Below are 21,702 nucleotides of genomic sequence, written 5' to 3'. Positions count from 1 at the left end.
GTGGGTTTCTTCAAGGTGCTCCGGTTTCTTCCCACATTCCATAGATGTGGGGTTTGTAGGTAAATTGGACTCTTTAAATTGCTCCAAGTGTGTAGGGAGTGGATGCGAATGTGGGATAACAGAACTAATGTGAACAGGTGATGGATGGTTGGCACGGAGTCTGTGGGCTGCTGTATCTTTCAATCAATACAATCCAATGTTGCTTGAGCAACTATTTATAGTGTTCTTAAGCCTTTTTAAACAGTATGGCATGTCCGAAGGAGGGTCCCGACCCTGAAACGCCACCTATCCATGTTCTCCAGAGTGGAATGGTACCATTTGGCGCCGCCGTTTTGGAGCCTCCATTTTGGAGGCCCCGATCTTTTGCTAATTCATCTAATTTGGATTTGCCTGAGGGTGATCGTATAAAGGGTTCAATTGTTTTTGACACAATCTTCTCCATATCTTCAACTTAAAACACCAAATTGGACAATTTCCATGCAAAAGTAAAACTTTTTAAACTCGTGCAAAAGTAACACATTTCACTTTATGTACTTTGACATTGACAGCCTGTCCTTCTAATTGCAGATGATGTCAAATTGGCCACTGGTGAATGTTATGGCAAAACAGTTTTCTCCAGACTCTCCAGCAAAGCCTGGCGCTCTTCTTCCACTCGCTTCCTCGTCTGCAGCTGCTCTTTCTTCAGGTGGCCGTTGCACTCCTTCAGCTTCAGTAGCGTATCCTGCGCCGAATGGGCGGCGCCAAAACGGAGGCGCCGGAATGGCAGCGCCGAAAAGTACCCGACCCCTCCAGAGATGCTGCCTGACCAGCTGAGCTAATCCAGCACTTTGTATCCTTTCTGGGCATATCCAACAGCTGACTCCTTGGGTGGCTGAATTCTTTCAGCAATTCAATTATTGTTTCAACTGCCGATGAAATCCTCTTCAATGTCCGTGTAACTGCTAATCTAGGCTACACCACCATATTCTTTGCACGTCTGCAATGGATCAACCTCTGGTAAACGTAATTCCGTCAAAAATTCAATTCCCGATTACAACTATTCTTAAAAAAACATTTTCCTGACGTTCCCCTTGCATACACAATGCTCCAGAATCATGTTATCCAACATACTAAAACTTATTAATGGCAAAAGACAACCAGAATAATATAAAAAGTGTTCATATGCATACCATGCTAAACCTATTCTTGGCCAACGAGATTAGCTCCTGGTCGCCGGGTACACAGATGTTTAACCCGATAGGCAGTAACCTCTTCAATGCTGCCACTATGAGGGAAGTTTGTAGAGAGTAACGGTCTCCTTTCCTCTTTGACTTCTTTCTCTCTTGATCAGACACCCCTCCCTGTGGAAAGAAAACAAAATACTTCCTTGACAGATAAAATGGTGTTGCGATCATTTTTTATCAGGGGAGAGCAACTGAATTTGTACATAGGGTGAAGCATGGGAGGGAGAGTGTGGGGAGGGGGGGGTAGAGTGGGGGGAATGAGGGAATGAGAGATAGAGGGACACTGGGGGGGGGGGGAGAGAGAGGGGGGGAGGAAGGGGGAGAGAAAGTGGGAGAGAGGGGGTGGAGGGTGGAGAGAGTATGGGGAGGGAGCAGCGAGAGTGGGGGAAGAGAAATAGATGGAGAGAGGAGAGAGGTGGCGGTTATGTAGAACAAGCTGCCATAGGATGTAGTTGAGGCAGGAACTGTAAAGGGCAGCACAGTGGCCACAGTGATTGAGCTGCTGCCCCACAGCTCCAGAGACCCGGGTTCTATCCTGACCTTGGATGGTGTCTGTATGGAGTTCGTACCTTCTCCCTATGTCCACGTGGGTTTTATCCAGGTGTTCCGGTTTCATAGAAACATAGAAATTAGGTGCAGGAGTAGGCCATTCGGCCCTTCGAGCCTGCACCACCATTCAATATGATCATGGCTGATCATCCAACTCAGTATCCCGTACCTGCCTTCTCTCCATACCCTCTGATTCCCTAAGCCACAAGGGCCACATCTAACTCCCTCTTAAAAATAGCCAATGAACTGGCCTCAACTACCCTCTGTGGCAGAGAGTTCCAGAGATTCACCACTCTCTGTGTGAAAAAAGTTCTTCTCATCTCAGTTTTAAAGGATTTCCCCCTTATCCTTAAGCTGTGACCCCTTGTCCTGGACTTCCCCAACATTGGGAGCAATCTTCCTGCATCTAGCCTGTCCAACCCCTTAAGAAATTTGTAAGTTTCTATAAGATCCCCTCTCAATCTCCTAAATTCTAGAGAGTATAAACCAAGTCTATCCAGTCTTTGTTTCATAAGACAGTCCTGACATCCCAGGAATCAGTCTGGTGAACCTTCTCTGCACTCCCTCTATGGCAATAATGTCCTTCCTCAGATTTGGAGACCAAAACTGTACGCAATACTCCAGGTGTGGTCTCACCAAGACCCTGTACAACTCCAGTAGAACCTCCCTGCTCCTATACTCAAATCCTTTTGCTATGAAAGCTAACATACCATTCGCTTTTTTCACTGCCTGCTGCACCTGCATGCCTACTTTCAATGACTGGTGTACCATGACACCCAGGTCTCGCTGCATCTCCCCTTTTCCTAGTCGGCCACCATTGAGATAATAGTCTGCTTTCCTGTTCTTGCCATTAAAATGGATAACCTCACATTTACCCACATTATACTGCATCTGCCAAACATTTGCCCAATCACCCAGCCTATCCAAGTCACCTTGCAGTCTCCTAGCATCCTCCTCACAGCTAACACTGCCCCCCAGCTTAGTGTCATCTGCAAACTTGGAGATATTGCCTTCAATTCCCTCATCCAGATCATTTATATTGCAAATAGCTAGGGTCCCAGCACTGAGCCTTGCGGTACCCCACTAGTCACTGCCTGCCATTGTGAAAAGGACCCGTTTACTCGTACTCTTTGCTTCCTGTTTGCCAGCCAGTTCTCTATCCACATCAATACTGAACCCCCAATGCCGTGTGCTTTAAGTTTGTATACTAATCTCTTATGTGGGACCTTGTCGAAAGCCTTCTGGAAGTCCAGATACACCACATCCACTGGTTCTCCCCTATCCTCCCACATTCCAAAGACATGCAGGTTTGTTGGTTAATTGGCTTCTGTAAATTGTCCCGTGTGCGTACATTGCAAAAGTGGGATTACACAGAACTAGTGTCTGTGTGATTGCGGGTTGACGGGGTCTAGGTGGGCAGAAGGGCCTGTTTTCATGCTGTATTTATAAACTAAACATTTAAAAGACATTTGGGCAGGTACATGTATAAGAAAGAATTAGAGGGATAAGGGCCAAACATGGGCAGGTGGGACTAGTATACTAGTATGGGGCATATTGGTCAGCATGGCATGTTGGGTCAAAAGGTCTTTTTCCGTGCTGTATGATTTTATGATTATAAGGCAATTGAAGATTCTGCCACCAATCCTTGGGGAAAGGTACGGTGGGCTGAAGGGTCATTTTCAACACTATCTCTAAAATCGAAAGTCAGTCAGAGTAAAGCCTATATGATTACAAATCCCAGTGTTCAGTTACAGGATAAAGGGTATAATTTTTAGTTCGTCCAGTAAAATCCGAGTAAAGATAGTTCTAAGGTCTCCAATGAGGTTGAATGGAGGTCAGGACTTTCTAGTTGATGAGAGGATGGCTCAATTGCCTGATAACAGCTGGTAAGAAATTGTCCATGAATCTGAAAGTAGGCATTTTCAAACTCCTGTACCTCTTGCGAATTTCAGAACAGCACACACTAGACATACAAATCTAAAATGCAAGTGGTTCTGATATAAAGCCACAGTGTGCTCCTCTTTGTTTCAATAGGTAAAGGAACTAGACAGTTTCAGATCAGACTTGCAACAAGTGTGGACTTTGCATGTTCTCTCGGTGACTGAGTGGATTTCCTCTGTGTGCTCCGGTTTACTCCCACATCCCAAAGACTTGTGGGTTTATAAGTTAATTGATCCAGTATAAATCGCCTCTGGTGTGTAGGGAGTGGATGTGAAAGTGGGATAACATGGACTCAGTGTTTAGTTTATGTAGTTTAGAGATACAGCATGAAAACAGGCCCTTCTGCCCATCGAGTCCATGCCAACCAGCAATCACCCACTTTTTTAATCTAACACACGAGGGATAGTTTACAGTATGCAATCTATGGTGGCCTGAGGGGCCTATTTCTGTGCCTTAGCTTTCAATCCAATCAACCAATATTTCAATTGGTTTTTTTTCTGCAATTAAAAATACTAAAGGCTGTCTGTTACGTTGCTTAATAGAGTGTTGTTTAATAAAATATTGTTGCATAAGTGTCAATAGAAGCGGCACAGTGTTAGAGTTGCTGACGTACAGTGCCAGGGATCTGGGTTCAATCCTGACCACGGGTATGGTCTGTATGGAGCAGTACATTCTACCTGTGACCACATGGGTTTTCTCCGATGCTCTGGTTTCCTCCCATATTCCAAAAATGTGCGGCTTCGTAGGTTAATTGGCTTCTGTAAATTGTCCTTAGTGTGTAGGATAGAACCAGTGATCGATGGTCAGCGTGGACTCGGTGGGCCAAAGGGCCTGTTTCCATGCTATATCTCTAAACTACACTAAACTCAGATGCACTCGTTTGTTAATTTAAATGGCCACCTGTAGTGAAAGTAGCAGCTGTGTTCTTAAGAGACAATGGGTGTCCGATTTCTAGGGGAAGGCTGCATGGAATGTTATTTTTTCTCTATATACTGTTTAAATCCAAAACTGCTTTTTTTCCTGCTTGTCAATTTCCATAGTAAGTTTTAAATGGGTTTCCAGTGCCTGATCATAGTTGCCTATGAGGTCGCTAGAAGGAGAGTTCTAGCGACCTCATAGGACCTACTAGGACTACGTGTCGACCATGCTGCAAGTTTGAAGGTCGAAGACACTCTTCTAAACTCGCAGATTAGGTCGCCCAAGTGGGACAGCCCCTAACTCATTACTCGCATTGTATCCAATGTGTGTAGGTATGTTGCAAAACCTACCTTCAGCGGGGCTGCAGATCTGTCCCAGCCCGTGTGCGTGATTTTGGCGCCGTTGAGAAGGGGGCGGGTTTAAAACGCGATTTTCCCTAGGTTATACAAATCGAGGTTGTTCAGCCTACTTAGTGGCTGACGAAAAATCGCTGCGAGGTTCATTCGCTGCAGCTATTTTTAAACTTAATTGGTTAATTTAATTGTTATAGTAAAATTATCCTCTAAACCCGCGACTGCCGACAACGGGGCGGATCTCATACAGGGGACAACGGAAAGTAGGTTGTTTATTTTTACATTGAAAAGGGCTTCTTAAGATCCCTCTATACAAAGTTTTATGTTGCAAGTAGCTAATTTGGGGCCCCATTAAATCCCGCAGTATTTTTCTGGGCATATGGGGTACAAATCTACCGCAATGGGAACGTTCCAAACCAGCGCGTTCCACAGGATCCCACTCGAAAGCTGATTTAAATGGCCATTAATTTACAGCAATTGAACACTAAATTCCTTCCATTTGGCCTATAAATTAATGTAAATGAGATTTAAAAATCATGTTTTATTGTGAATTCTTTGTGAATGTTATTTGGACACTTAGGCTATTTAAAAATGTTAATCTTTTCTTAAGAAATGGATAGATGTTTAGATCTAGTAATTGAAGTTTGGAATTAGCTTCAATTGGGTAACTAACTAATTATATGCTTTAATTTCAGGTCATCCAAGTAAGATTGTTTCATATTTGTTCTGAATGCTTTAATCTATAATGACTGAAAATTTCTTTCAGTTCTCTTAATTTTTAAGAAAGTTATGGCCATTTCACTGTCCTCGATCACAGCTTTTGTGTTAAGTCAATGGAAAATCAATAGGGAACAAGATGCTAATTTCCGAGTATGAAAATGGCCATAACTTTTTTAATACTGAAGATATGAAAGTGAATTAGGTGTCAAATTAAACTTATTTTTGTGCTTATCTGATGGGATAAATTGCAGACTTGATTTTTAAAATCTCCAAATTTTGTAACATTGCTAATGTGTGTCATGGAAACATATGTTATAGCAGAACCACTCAATGAGCCACCCAGTGAGCTGGAATGTTAGTCTAATAAACAACAAATATATACATAAATGGGAGTTCCTGTAACTTTAAATTCAATGCAATGCAAAATAAAAGTTGAAATTCCTGTATAACATAAAATAATGCAACACAATATAAAAATGACAGCAAAGTTAGAACCTTGGACATCTTGGACTTTGTATCAGTGATGAGGAACGACATGTTGTTGATGTCATTCTGAATCACAAAGTTTTGTTCTTCTCTTTTAAAATTCTGCAATAATAACACATGTTAAAAGTGAATGAAACTGATAAAGTTTGCACTGTTTTATTGAGATTTACTTTGAAATACTTTTTGCATTATTGAACATTTTGCTCACATGAGATTTTGCCCAGTATATGAAAACTTCAGCCACCATACGGAAAAGCTCTTCTGCGTCAGAATTTGGTTCTTTGAGCCACTTTGCACTGAAATTGAACAAATAAAAAAGACATTTCACGGGAATGTTGCAAAACCATGTTTGATTTTAACACCAAAGGACAAAGTGCTGAAGTAACTCAGCAAGTCAGGCCGCTTCCCTGGAGAACATGGAAAGGTGGTGTTTTGGGTCAGCACCCTTCTCCATATTTTGATTTTAACTCCACTGTGCTTGTAGTGAACATAGGGCTGATCTACCCTGTGGAAAGGAGCAACGCTGGGAGGAAGGGCTGCCCTGGGTGCCCTGAAATCACCATCAGCTAATGGATGACACTGTGAGATTGTAATATTGCTGCATCTCAAAGAAGCTGGTAAAATAAATATTTAGGCACAGCTTGAGCACAGTGGCACAGCAGTATGGTTGCTGCCTCAGCACCAGAGACCCGGGCTTGATCCGGGTGCTGTCTGTATGGAGTTTGGACCTTCTCCCTGTAATTGTGTGGATTTTCTCCATGTGCTCCGATTTCCTCCCGCATCCCAAAGACATCCAGGTTTATAGGTTAATTGGCTTCTATAAATTGTTGGCACGGACTCGGTGGGCTGACGTGCCTGTTCCAGCCTGTATCTATAAAGCCTAAAAGTCTAAAATCAATCTGAAATTACAAAATTAGAAAGAAGAGACTGCAGATGCTGGTTTACACTGAAGATAGACAGAAAATGCTGGAGTAACTCAGTGGGTCAAACAGCATCTCTGGAGAAAAGTAATAGGTGATGTTTCAGGTCGGGAGCCTTCTTCAAACTCAAAATGAAAAAAAATATCAAAATGAAATCAGTTGGTAAAAAGCAGATGGACTGAGGTATATTCCTCTCCCGGAAGGACATGAATCTTTGGCATTCTCTTCTAGGAGGGAGCTGCAGATGCTGAGTATATTCAAGACTGAAATAAGCAAAGTAAAGTGGAACTGTTGCTAAAAATATGACTGCTTTTGACCTTACTGCTTCTGCTTCTATTCCATATTTTCAAAAGTCCAAATCAGGCAAGAGAATTTGCCAAAACTATTAAAATGTCAAGAATCAGATGCCTCATTTATTAGTGTTCTTGGTAATGTGCAGAAAAATATTGAGGTTATCCTTAGCCTGTCTTTCCAAAAGGTTGAACATTAAGCCGAGCGGCACATTGTACTTGCTTTCAAGGGTATCAACCTGCATTTATGCAGCAGTTGTATATCTTCCTACTTGGAGTTAGATTAGTTTAGAAATACAGCGCGGAAACAGGCCATTCGGCCCATTGAGTCCGTGCTGACCAGCAATCCCTGCACACTAACACTATCCTGCACGCATGAGTGACAATTTACAATTTTACCAAGCCAATTAGCCAACAAACCTGTCCGTCTTTGGAGTGTGGGAGAAAATCGGAGCACTATAACAAGGGAATAACTCCAATCTTTAGGACCATTATTGCATTTTAGTTGGCATGTTTCCATGCTGTGTGACTATGAATATCTCTGGATAGGGAGTGAGTTATTTAGATGAGGATTGTACCTAAAGCTTTGGAATTCCCCAGCTCAAGAGTCTATTGGGTTAGCACTGGAGATTGACAGATACTTGCTTGTCAAGGGCGTCAATGGTTATGGGGGAATGCAGGAGAATGGGGTTAAAAGGGAAAGATAGATCAGCCATGCCAAAGGAGGTAGTTGAGGCAGATACTATAACAGCATTTAAAGAACATTTGGACAGGGACACGGATAGGAAAGGGTGAGAGGGATATGGGCCAAATGGGACTAGCTTCAATGGGGCATCTAGGCTGGCATTTACAGGTTGGGCCAAAGGGCCTTTCTGTACAGTATCACCATGACTCTCTCTCTCTATGGCTTTCGTGACAAAGTTTGTTAGGAATGGATGGGTGGGATTCAGTAGAGTTGAAAATGGGCATAATTTTAACATTCACATGTTGCTCTGTGCTTTCTTTGCAAATAAATGAAAATGTTTTGCCAGGTCTGACATCTGTTACATATTTATATCCTTGCACCCCCAACAATTTTTAAATTATTTTACCGGTTGTAGTCGACAAATCGGATCAGCAGTGGGTAGAAAGCGTAAAGATCCCGGGCCAGTACAGTAAATTCATCCAGAATGAGCAGCTCAGCCTCTGACATGTCTCCTCTGCCCTCGGCCTTGAGGTGTTCCTCTTCCAGCACCACCGTGGCCACTTTCTTCTTCAGTTTCTCCATCAAGGGCAGGAAGTGGGTTTTAAGGAGCTGCGGCTTCACCTTGCTGATAATCGGCAGCGAGAACACTGTTGGAAGCAGAGCAGCAGCTTAGAGGAAGTTGACATGAAAATCAATTGTAACTTGCAAAGGCCACCAGCATAATCAAGGACCAGTCTCGCCCCGGTCGCTCCCTCTTCTCCCCTCTCCCATGTGGAAAATGCAGCTTCAAGGACAGCTTCTTCCCAGCTGCAATCAGGCAAATGAACCATCCCACCACCAACTAGTGAGCAGCCCTGACAAACCATCTACCTCATTGGAGACCCTCAGGCTATCTTTAATCAGACTTTACTGGACTTTACCTTGCTCTAAACATTAATTCCATTATCGTGTATCTGTACACTGTGAATGGCTTGACTGTAATCATGCATATTCTTTTTGCTGACTGGATAGCACGCAACAAAAAGCTCTTCACTGTACCTCGGTACACGTGACAATAAATAAACTAAACAAAGGGAGAATTGGATAAGTACACTAGGCAGTTACTAAAGTAGAGAAAGAACCGTGGGCTGCGGGTGATAAAAACTTTGGGCCAAGTGGCTGCTTTTAATGGGCACAAGGAACTGTAGATGCTGATTTACAAAAAAAGACACAAAGGGCTGGAGTAACTAAAAGGGTACCAACCCGATACGAATGGAAGGTTGGTTAAGAAGGTTCAATTGTTGGGTATCAATGGTGGAGTAGCAAGATGGATTCAACAGTGGCTGAATGGGAGATGCCAGAGAGTAATGTTGGATGGCTGTTTGTCAGGTTGGAGGCCAGTGACTAGTGGGGTGCCATAGGGATCTGTGTTGGGTCCACTGTTGTTTGTCATGTACATCAATGATCTTGATGATGGTGTGGTAAATTGGATTAGTAAGTATGCAAATGATACTAAGATAGGTGGTGTTGTGGATAATGAAGTAGATTTTCAAAGTCTACAGAGAGGTTTATGCCAGTTGGAAGAGTGGGCTGAAAGATGGCAGATGGAGTTTAATGCTGATAAGTGTGAGGTGCTACATCTTGGCAGGACATATCAAAATAGGACGTACATGGTAAATTCTTGGTTCTTTGTTCTTGATTCTTGGGTCCTCCAAAATATTCCAACTGGAATTTAAACTGGAGGTGGTGAAGGGAGGGATTAAGCCAGAAAGGATATAAAGAACACACACTATAGAATTTAACATAAAGCATCCCCACACAGCAGAATCAAAGTTTCCCACTGTGTGGGAAGTCAGTCAGGAATTGGTAGGGAATTGAAGAATGCAGTTGAACAGAGGGATCTGGGAATAACTGTGCACAGTTCCCTGAAGGTGGAATCTCATGTAGATAGGGTGGTAAAGAAAGCTTTTGGTGTGCTGGCCTTTATAAATCAGAGCATTGAGTATAGAAGTTAAATTTACTAGAATGTTGCCTGGGTTTCAGCAACTAAGTTACAGAGAGAGTTTGAACAAGTTAGGGCTTTATTCTTTGGAGCGCAGAAGGTTAAGGGGGGACTTGATAGTGGTCTTTAAAATGATGAGAGGGATAGACAGAGTTGACGTGGATAAGCTTTTCCCACTGAGAGTAGGGAAGATTCAAACAAGAGGACATGACTTGAGAATTAAGGGACAGAAGTTTAGGGGTAACATGAGGGGGAACTTCTTTACTCAGACAGTGGTAGATGTGTGGAATGAGCTTCCAGTGAAGGTGGTGGAGGCAGGTTCGATTTTATCATTTAAAAATAAATTGGATAGTTATATGGACGGGAAAGGAATGGAGGGTTATGGTCTGAATGCAGGTAGATGGGACTAGGGGAGAATACGTGTTCGGAACGGACTAGAAGGGCCGAGATGGCCTGTTTCCGTGCTGTAATTGTTATATGGTTATATGATACGTCACCTATCAGCGTTTTCCAGAAATGCTGCATGGCCCACTGAGTTACTCTGGCACTGGGCTTTTTTTGGCTGCTTTACACGAGGGACTGCAGGCTTTATTTTGTTTGTGCACTATAATGTTTCTTTTAATTGAACTTCTTTTTGTTTGTGTATTTTTATTATATGATCTAGTTGTGTATTTACAAAACTGTTAAGCTGTCGCTGCAAGTAAGAATTTCATTATTCCGTTCCGGGACATGTGAGAATAAAATATTCTTGACTCACTTGAAAAACAGTCAGATCAACTTATCATTACACTCATAGTGATAGAATGGTACAGCATAGAAACAGGCCATTAATCCTACTTGGCTGCATTAATTCCATTTCTCTCATAGCTCTGCTTGTTGAACTCGTCTGCAGCTGAATCTTAAATGTTGCCTCTATTTCTGCTTCCACCACTTCCTTTGGCAGCTCATTCAAGATAATAGCAACCATTGTGTTAAAAAAATTATTCCTCACATTCTCTTTAAACTTCATCCTTCTCAACTTAAACTCATTCCCTCCAGTTTTAGACATGCTTAGGGTGGTACAGTGTCGCAGCAGCTGAGTTGCTGCCTTACAGTTCCTGAGACCCAGGTTTGATCCTGATTACGGGTGCATGTCTGTACAGAGTTTGTACGTTCTACCCGTGACCGTGTGGGTTTTCTCTGAGATTTTCGGTTTCTTCCCACACTCCAAAGCGTACAGGTTTGTAGGTTAATTGGCTTCATATAAATGCAAATAGTGTGTAGGATCTAAGCTTTGTTTACCATGGAAAACAGATATATGGGCTATCTACCCTATCTTTGCCTATTGTAATTTTATATACGTCAATCATGTCACTTCTCAAGTTTGTATTTATCTTTGGTATAAACCAGCATATGCAGTTCTGTGTAGGAAGCAACTGCAGATGCTGGTTTACACTGAAGATAGCCACATAATGCTGGAGTAATTTAGAGGGTGAGGTAGCATCGCTGGAGAGCGGGAATAGGTGACATTTCGGGTTACAACCCTTCTTCAGACTGAGAGCAGTCTGAAGAAGGGTCCTGATCCAAAACGCCATCTATTCCTTTTTCTTCACAGATGCTGCCTGAACCGTTGATCCTACACATCATTACCTGCTAATCTCTTCATCCAGGCTCCTTCGTCGATGCCCAGGTTGTTGGATATGATCTTCAGAATGTTGCCCAGCAGGGTGTTCATGTGCTCCGAGGTGAGGGCAGTGCAGCAGAGCTCTGCTTTCTCCGGGTTGTTCTCCGGACCATGCTCCCACCAATGCGACATGTAGCTGCACAGCATGGGCAAGATAACTTCCATCACATGGGGCATCTGCGTGTAGCGTATGCCAGATTCTGCCAGCTCTATTATCTCATCCAGCAGACATTCTAGGGAAGGGATATTGGGACACATATCTTCCACTTTAGCTGGTAGCTTCAGTGCTAAAAGATAAGAAACAATTTTAACATTAGCATCATAGAGCACGAAAATAGGCCCTTCGGCTCAGTTCATCCATGCCGATCAAGATGCACCATCTAATCCAGCCCCATTTGCCCGTGTTAGCTCATCTCCCTCATTGAAACTTATCAAAGAGTGAAAGGCGTGGATAGAATGGATGTGGAGAGGATGTTTCCACTAGTGGGAGAGTCTAGGACCAGAGGCCATTGTCTCAAAATAAAAGGACGTATCTTTAGAAAGAAGATGAGGAGCAATATCTTTCGTCAGAGGGTGGTGAGTCCGTGGAATTCATTGCCACAGAAGGTTGTGGAGGCCAAGTCAATTGATATTTTTAAGGTGGAGATTGACAGATTCTTGATTAGAAAGGGTGTCAAGGGCTATGGGGAGAATGCAGGAGAATGGGGTTGGGAGGGAAAGATAGATCAGCTATGAATGAATGGCAGAGTAGACTTGATGGATCAAATGGCCTAATTCTGCTCCTGTAACATGAACTTATGAAAACCTTTCCTATCCATATACCTGTCCAAATATCTTTTCTGAATGTCACCCATCCTTTTTCTCCAGAGATGCTGCCTGACGCTCTGAGTTACTCAAATTTCACTTTACCTTAGTTGGTTAAGTGACAATAAACGGGAACTTGAACTTGAACAATTTGTGTTGATCTTCTAAATATCTTTCCGTGCTGTTACAGTACCTGCATCAATGATCTCTTCTGGCAGCCTAATTTTTTGAAATAATCGGCGGAACATGGAAGAAGAGGAAACCATTTTCGACCACTAGGGAGACTGACAAAAACCTCCGGGAACCGCACAGAAACTTTGGGTGGGGCGCAAAGACTCCAGAGGTTTCCGTTCAGGTTTCCTCAGTGGGACAGGGGCATAGCTTTAAGTGCTTTATTTAAAACTTTATTTTCTGGGTAAATGAGCTCATACCTCACATAGCAAGCTTTAACCTATGTAGTGTCTATTTTTCCTTTCCTTTCTTTAACAAAATATATTCCATTGATAATAACATATATTTGATCATCTCTGATACGGCTTCATGTTGGTTCGCGTGACTTGTTACCCCAGATGGTATTATAGCAAAGATAAATGGAGCAACAGAGATAAATATACACGAGTTAACGGAGGAGGATAAGTGTTGTGAGCTGTGTTATTGAGACCATGGTTTCAGACTGCAAAGGGCCCACATAATTTATCCAGATTAACAAAGGGAATTGTCTGCAAACCTCGTGGTTGATGACATGCCATTATAACACTGCCTGCCACATAATGCAACAGTAAGAAAAACAAAGTTGCCTCCAAACGGCAGTGATCAGGTACATCCAGGAATATGTTGGTAAATGGATGGAATTGGATGAATTGCATGTTTGAAGCCCACAGGTGTTCGTTGGAGATAGAGCTGCTGCCTCTTCCAACCTTCTACAGACCGGAAGAACCAAACCTATTTACCAAAGGTTGCATCACGACACAACGGAATATCAAAGTACAGTAAACCTTTGTTACAACAAACCTCTTGATAACAGATTTCAGTTATATGGACTGTCTCTATAAGAACACAGGCTGTTAAGGGGCTGTCCCACTGTACGAGCTAATTCAAGAGTTCTCCCGAGTTTCCCCTGATTCGAACTCGGAGAATTACGGTAATAGCCGATCGTAGGTACTCGGGGCTCTCATGGACATTTTTCAACATGTTCACGAGTCTTCACGAGCTTACTGCGTTTCCCGAGTACCAGCCGTTAGCGTTACAAGCAGCTAAGAGACATCCCGAGCTCCGACGTACCCGCTACGTACATTCTACGTGCTTACCACAAGTTTAATTTTTTTTTAAACTCCGGAGAGCTCTTGAATTAGCTCCTACAGTGGGACAGGCCCATCAGTTACACTGCGGAGGCCATTGAAATTGACAAGACATAGAAATTGACAAGTTGTCGAAATTGACAGGTAATTGAAATTGGCAAGGCAATGAATATGACAAGCAATTACTCCGATCCACACTTAATTCTAATAAGCAATGTAACAACCAGCCTTTAGCATTTTTTGCTTGCAGTTACAAAAGTAAATTTTTAGTTGTTAAAACAAATTTTGTATTTGAAAATAGCTCACTTCACAGTAAATCCCTTACTCGGTTATAGCGGGCAATCGGCAATAATGGACATCATTTCCCCCCCCTCCTCCCTTGATCCGTTATAGAGTGATAGAGTGATACAGTGTGGAAACAGGCCCTTCAGCCCAACTCACCCACACAATGTCCCATCTACACTAGTCCCACCTGCCTGCGCTTGGTCCATATCCCTCCAAACCTGTCCTATCCATGTTTCTTAAACAATGGGATAGTTCCAGACTCAACAACCTCCTCTGGCAGCTTGTTCCATACACCCACCACCTTTTGTTACCCCTCAGATTCCTATTAAATCTTTTCCCCTTCACCTTGAATCTATGTCCTCTGGCCCTCGATTCCCCTATGAGCAAGAGATCAATTGCTCTCATGATTTTGTACACCTCTATAAGATCTCCCCTCAGCCTCCTGCGCTCCAAGGAATAGAGACGCAGCCTACTCAACCTCTCCCTATAGATCACACCCTCTAGTCCTGGCAACATTCTCATAAATCTTTTCTGGACCCTTTCAAGCTTGACGATATCTTTCCTATAACATGGTGCCCAGAACTGAACACAATATTCTAAATGCAGTCTCACTGATGTCTTATACAACTGCAACATGACCTCCCAACTTCTATACTCAATACTCTGACTGATGAAGGCCAAAGTGCCAAAAGCATTTTTGTCCTCATTATCTACCTGTGACTCGACTTTCAAGGATCCATGCGCCTGCACTCCTAGATCCCACTGCTCTACAACACTACCCAGAGGCCTACTATTTACTGTGTAGGTCCTGCCCTTGTTCGACGTCCCAAAATGCAACATCTCACACTTCTCTGTATTAAATTCCATTAACTTTTCCTCCGACCATCTGGCCAATCGATCCAGATCCTGCTGCAATCTTTCACAACCATCTTCACTGTCTGCAAAATCAATCAATTTTGTATCATCACCAAACTTGCTAATCTTGCCCTGTATGTTCTCGTCCAAATCATTGATGTAGATGACAAATAGGCCCGGCACCAAACCCTGAGGCACACCACTATTCACAGACCTCCAGTCTGAGAAGCAACCTTCCACCATCACCCTCTGCTTCCGTCCATGGAGCCTATTTGCTATCCATCCAGCTAACTCTCCTTGGATCCCATGCGATCTAACCTTCCATGAGCAGCCTACCTTGCAGAACCTTGTCGAATGCCTTACTGACATCCATGTACACAACAGTTCTGCCCTCATCAACCTTTTTGTTCAACAGTTCTGCCCTCATCAACCTTTTTGTTCACGTCTTCAAAAAAATCAATCAGATATGTGAGACACGACCTCCCACGTACAAAACCATGCTGACTATCCCTAATCAGCCCTTGCCCATCCAAATGTCTGTAAAGCCTATCCCTCAGAATACTCTCTAGTAACTTTCCAACTACTGATGTTTAGCTCACCGGCCTATAGTTCCCAGCATTTTCCTTGCAGCCCTTCTTGAAAAGAGGCACAACATTTGCCACCCTCCAGTCTTCCGTCACCTCTCCTGTATTTAAGGATGACTGATAAATTTCAACCAGGGGAACCGCAATATTCTCTCTAGTTTCCAGCAATGTCCTTGGATATATCTGATCAGACCCTGGAGATTTGTCTACCTTCATACATGGCAGTACCTTCAGTACTTCTTCGACAATAACACTGACTGCTCTCAAGACAGTTCCATTGACTGCCCCAATTTCCTCTGTCCTAGTGTCTTTCTCCTCGTTAAATACATTTCCCCCTTAGGTATTTATAAAATCTTTTGGGATTGTCCTTAATGCTACTCGCCAGAGCTATCCTGGTCCCTTTTTGCCCTTCTGATCTCCTTTTTCAGTTTACTCCTTAGTCCCCGAAACTCCTCCAGGGATGCACTTGATCCCAGCTGCCCATATCTGCCCCATGCATCCTTCTGGTTTTTGACCAATGCCTCAATTTCCCTCGTCAGCCAAGCTTCCTTATGTTTGCCTGCTTGGCACTTCACTCTAACGGAGACGTACATATCCTGAGCTTTCGTCAGTACACTTTTAAAAACATCCCACTTGACCGATGTTCCTTTCCCCTCAAATAACCTGCTCCAGTCAACTTGAGCGAGACCTTCTCTCATACCCTCAAAGTTGGCCTTACCCCAGTTGAGCACTTTACCACGTGGACCCTCTCCGTCCCTATCCATAACTATCTTAAACATAATCAAACCCTGGTCACTGGTTCCAAAAGGCTCTTCCACAAACACTTCATTAACTTGCCCTTCCCAATTTCCCAATGCTAGATCCAGCATTGTGACAAGGGTTTACAGTATTGCTCTGCATTCAAAGATCGCACAGAATCTGATGAATAGATATCCAAGAGCAGCTTTCTAGCTGTACAGAAAGTTAATATACCATCACGATCAAGAGGAAAGGTTGGAAATACTCTGGATCAGACCACACTTGTGAATAAAAGAAACAGAGTTGACCTTTCTTCAGAACTGTTCTGCTGCCTGTTCTCTGAACATGTTTGTGTGTGCACAGAATTGCACAACCTGCAACATTTTGCCATGACGTTAATGTACCTGTTACATCTTTTGGTTTCTTCGTGTTGTAGCTTGAGAATGGATTGTGCTTATTCGAGTCAGTTTCCAGAAAGGCGACTGGAAAAGCCCCGGCAAATGCTGCCAGGCATTCCCCAAGGGCTGGGCGCTGCCTATGGACAACAAAACATAATTAGAAATTAAATTAACAAAGGATCATAAAGACTCCGAACATAGAACTTTGAACAGAACAGCACAGAAATGGGCCCTTTAGCCCACAATGTCTGTGCCGAACATGATGAAGTCATCTTGTTTGCCTGCATATGATCCATATATCAATTCCATGTGCCTATGTAATAGCCTCTTAAATACCACTATCGTGTCTGGCTCCACCATCACCACAGGCAATGCGTTCCAGGTCCCCGCTGTGTAAAAAAGCTTGCCCTGCACATCTCCATTAAACTTACCCCCTCTCACCTTATAACTATGCCCTCTAGTGTTGGACATTTCCACCATGGGATAAACGTTCTGACTGTCTACCTTACAGCATCAGAGACCCGGGTTCGAACCTGACCATGGGTGCTGTCCGTATGGAGTTTGTACGTACTCCCCGTGACCGCATGGGTTTTTCCCCATGTGCTCCGGTTTCTACCCACATTCCAAAGACGTGCAGTTTTGTGGGTTAATTGGCTTCGGTAAAAATTGTAAAATTGGTCCTAATGTGTAGGACAGTGCGAGTGTACGGGATAGTGCTAGTGTACAGGGATCGCTGGTTGGCATGAACTCGGTGAGCCAAAGGGTCTGTTTCCGTGCTGTATCTCTATTCTAAACGAAACTAAACTAACACGTTTGTAGCTGAATTACTAGTACAACTTCACTGTATCCAAATTACAATGATATCTGTCATGTGTGTAAAATACCTGCTTAGATACATATGGTCTATGTTTTAATACTTCCATTTACCATCTCCTTACCTTTCAACGTATATGCTGTTCCCTGTACCCAATGCATACAAGCTGTTTAATATTCTGTAGCCAGAGACTTGTACATCATCCACTGCAAAATAAAAGTAGCAGCCGCTTGATGTTACTAAACTGGAAACTCAACTCTTTATATTCACCTTTTGAAAAATATAAAAATTATCTCTGGAGATAAGAAAGATTTACAATTAATTAGAGAATTTCTTAACAATGTTTAAGGAGAAAGATTTAATAGGAACCTGAGGGGTAACTTTTTCATGCAAAGAGTGGTGGATGCATGGAACAAGTTGCCACTGGAGGTAGTTGAAGCAGGACTACTGCAATGTTTAAGAAACAAATAGACAGGAATATGGGCCAAATGCAAGCAGGTGGGACGAGTGTAGATGGGACATGTTGGTCGGTGTGGGCAGGTTGGGCAGAAGACCCTGTATAACTCTATGACTATAACGTTTGCAACAGCCCAGTGGTCATAGTTCTATTGAAAGTGCTTCTACTATGTGTAGAAAGGAACTGCAGATGCTGGTTTATACCGAAGATAGACGAAAAGTGCTGAAGTAACTCAGCAGGTCAGGCAGCATCTCTAGAGAAAAAAGATGGGTGACGTTTCAAGTTGGGACCCTTCTTCAGACTGCAAGTAGAGGGGCTACTTGGTCTATTATGTTTCAGACCATAAAGATTGCTCAAAGTTGTATTAATTCATGTTAGCAGATGAAGTTGTACTAAATATGCTTTTTTCTATGTCACCGTCACATTTTGTGTATCCAAATAAAGATTTAAGAACATACATTTTGGTGGGTTCAGACAACATTCTTGAGCTTTGAGGGTTCTCTTAGAAAAATAATTCTTTACCAATAGAGGTAACACTTGAATTCAGATAATCTCAATGGGAACTATGGTGCGTTTGTGTGTATTTAGTATGATAATATTAAAGAGCAACTACTACAAAATACTGCTCATGAAAACATACAGCACAGAATCAGGCCCCTCGGCCCAACTTGTCCATGCTGACCAGGAAGCCCCAATGAAACTAGTCTAATCTGTCCATGTTGGCCCATATCCCTCTGAACCTTACGCAGGAAAGAACTGCGGATGTTAGTTTACACCGAAGATAAACACAAAATGCTAGAGTGACTCAGCGGGTCAGACAGCATCACTGCAGAAATGGAATAGGTAACATTATGGGTCATGACCCTTCTTCAGACTCTTAGAATCTGAAGAAGGGTCTTGACCCAAAACGTCACCTATTCCTTTTCTCCAGAGATGCTGCCTGACCCACAGTGTGACTCAAGCATTTTGTGTCTATCTTTCCGTCTAAACCTTTCCTATCCATGTACCTGTCCAAATATATTTTAAATTATGTTATAGTATGTGCCTCAACTACCTCTCTGGCAGCTCATGCCATATATCCAGCACCCTCTGAATGCAAAATTCACTCTTAAGTTCCTATTAAATCTTTCCCCTCTCACTGCTGTGAATTCTTCATGCTCACCTTAAAGGCAACACTCCGAGTCTCTTAGAAATTAAACCAAAGCTACTATAAAGTTCAAAATCTGTTAAATTGCACAGTAATGTCGTGTTGCAATAATATATGCCTGCAAAACTAAGCCAGAGGTTGGTGGGTGTATGGAACGAGCTGCCAGAGGTTGGTGGGTTTATGGAACGAGCTGCTAGAAAAGGTAATTGAGGCAGGTACTATAACCATTTGAAAGACACTTGGACGAGTACATGGAAAGGAAAGGTTTTGAGGGATATGGGCCAACTGGGGGGTGATGGGACGAGTGTAGATGGGGCATCTTGGTCAGCATGTACAAGTTGGGCTGTTTCTGTGCTGTATGGCTTTATGACACAGCTATCCAGAATACCAATGCGCCAAATCCAAATCCCATCACTCCAGATGGGAAACTTAATTTCAGATAATTAACTGAATGTAATTAAATAATGGTGAGCAGGTAATTAATGGTTGTTTAAAAAATCACTTTGACTCATGAATGACCTGTAGGGAAATAAATCCACTGCTCACAATGGCACAGTGGTGCAGCGGTAAAGTTGCTGCCTCACAGCACCAGAGACCCGGGTTCGATCCTGAGCACAGGTACTGTCTGTAGGGAGTTAATACTTTCTCCCTATGACTGTATAGATTTTCTCCAGGTGCTCCGGTTTCCTCCCACACTCCAAAGACATGTAGGTCTGTTAGTTAATTGGCATCTGTAAATTGTCCCTAGCGTGCAATATAGAACGAGTGTTTGGGCGATCGCTGTTCGGCATGAACTCGGTGGGCTAAAGCGCCTATTTCTATGCAGTATCTCTAAACTAAACACAACCTGATCCATCTGGCTTTGATTTGGTTTTTTCATACCTTTCATTCATTTGTTCTTTGTACCTTTTCATATCTCTAGTTTCCCTCTCCCCTGACACACAGGTCTCGACCCGAAATGCCACCTATTCCTTTTCGCCAGTGATGCTGCATATCCCGCAGAGTTGCTCCAGCATTTTGTGTGTCTTCAGCTGGGTTGGCTTACACGTGTCTCCAGGAAGACAACTAAAATTGATCTACATTGTGAAAAGGCTAACCTTGCCTCTCGGTTTGAGAAACTTTCATAAATGGAAAAGAAAACCATCATTGAGAGTGGGCATATTATTAAACATGTGAGGTGTAATAGCGCCACCTTTGGTTGGAGGATTGTAAATGATTGAATACCCCACAGTGCAGCTGTTCTGGTCAGCAGTGAGTTAACTTGTTATTCTGTGTCTGATCTCAAGATATCACATGAGATACAGTATAATCTGCATTTCTAGAGGCAAAGGAACCAAATTCCATCACCATGGATTTGTTAAAGGAAGATCAGACCTGCGTAGAACACAAATTGCTGGATTAGCTCAGCGGGTCAGGCAGCATCTGGAGGAATAAACAGATGACATTTCGGGTTGAAACAGCTATAGAAACATCCATCCAGGGGAAAGGATGAAGCATTTTAAATTGATCAAAGTTGATCAGAATCCAGACACAAAGTGCTGGAGTAACTCAGCGGGTCAGGCAGCATCTCTGAAGAACATGGATAGGTGATTTTTCTGGTTGGGGTCCTCCTTCAGACTCTAAAGGTTCCAATTCCATCTACCCATATTCTCCGGAGATGCTGCCTGACCCGTCAAGTTACTCCAGCACTTTGTGCCTTTTTTTGTAAACTAACATCTGCAGTCCCTCGTATCGAGTCATAGAGTCTGACAGCGTGGAAGCAGGCCCATCGGCCCAACTTGCTCACAATGGCCAACATGCCAAAATTACACTGGTCCCACCTGCCTGCATTTGGCCCATATCACTCTCAACCCATCCTATCCATGTACCTGTCTCAATGTTTCTTAAACGATTCAACAGTACCTATCTCAAGAAATAATCATCTTACATTTCCAGAAATTAACATGGGCATACTATATACTTTGATTTAAATTTAACTTAAACTTGTTAAAAAAAAAAACATTGAAAAGAGGAGAAGCCAAGGTTGAGATAGTATCTATCTCAAGAAATAATCCATCTTAAATTTCCAGAAATTAACATGGGCAATCTATAGGTTCATTTAGATTTAGCATGAACTTGTTCGAAAATAATGTTGAAAAGAGGAGAAGCGTACGGATCAGATCTTCGCCGAACTGGTGTTGTCCGATGTGTTCGAAGAACGATGAGAGAACAGGTAGCAGTGCCACTGTGGTGTAATTGATGATCTGGGTCACTCCCTTCAGCTGTGTCCTGGTGTGAGTGAACTGACCCAGTTTGAGATTCTCGATGGTTTTTTCCAAATCTTCCGCTGCGCTTTCGAAGAACGTCCGCAAAGCCAACTTGACAGACTCCAGGCCGGTTTTCATCAAGGTTCTGTGCAAATCAAAACACCCCATTTAGACCTGGAGAAGAGGCAGCCACAGCCTGCTGAATCTTTGAGTCCTAAAGTGCTCCTCTTCCTTTATAAAATAAAATTCCTTTGTGGTGCGGTCACATCTAGAAATACATTGTGTCTGAAAATCATTGTTAAATGGCAACCCTTCGATTGGGAAGAACAAGATTATTCTTGCGTGAA

General features: G+C 42.9%; 2 protein-coding genes across 2 annotated transcripts in view; both read right to left on the bottom strand.

The window, feature by feature from the left end:
- ryr2a (ryanodine receptor 2a (cardiac)) overlaps positions 1 to 21,702 on the bottom strand; it is a 426,354-nt gene that overhangs the window by 82,038 nt on the left and 322,614 nt on the right. Inside the window, exons 64-71 of the mRNA XM_055640013.1 lie at positions 21,262 to 21,500; positions 17,630 to 17,711; positions 16,698 to 16,828; positions 11,696 to 12,016; positions 8,492 to 8,732; positions 6,399 to 6,486; positions 6,200 to 6,292; positions 1,170 to 1,340 (exon numbers count right to left, since the gene is read on the bottom strand). Of these exons, the coding sequence (XP_055495988.1) occupies positions 1,170 to 1,340; positions 6,200 to 6,292; positions 6,399 to 6,486; positions 8,492 to 8,732; positions 11,696 to 12,016; positions 16,698 to 16,828; positions 17,630 to 17,711; positions 21,262 to 21,500 (1,366 nt within the window). The remainder of the gene's footprint in view (positions 1 to 1,169; positions 1,341 to 6,199; positions 6,293 to 6,398; positions 6,487 to 8,491; positions 8,733 to 11,695; positions 12,017 to 16,697; positions 16,829 to 17,629; positions 17,712 to 21,261; positions 21,501 to 21,702) is intronic.
- Positions 12,089 to 16,704, bottom strand: LOC129699607 (uncharacterized). The gene is made up of 2 exons (XM_055639559.1): positions 15,403 to 16,704; positions 12,089 to 15,371 (listed from the first exon to the last, which is right to left on the bottom strand). The coding sequence occupies exon 2, from the start codon at positions 15,365 to 15,367 to the stop codon at positions 14,294 to 14,296; it is 1,074 nt and encodes a 357-aa protein (XP_055495534.1). The 5' UTR covers positions 15,368 to 15,371; positions 15,403 to 16,704; the 3' UTR covers positions 12,089 to 14,293.

This window comes from Leucoraja erinacea, chromosome 8 (genome assembly GCF_028641065.1).
Source record: "Leucoraja erinacea ecotype New England chromosome 8, Leri_hhj_1, whole genome shotgun sequence".
Classification (NCBI taxonomy): domain Eukaryota; kingdom Metazoa; phylum Chordata; class Chondrichthyes; order Rajiformes; family Rajidae; genus Leucoraja; species Leucoraja erinaceus.
The sequence above is the reverse complement of the archived record's forward strand: the minus strand, read 5'-3'. Positions and strand labels throughout refer to the sequence as shown.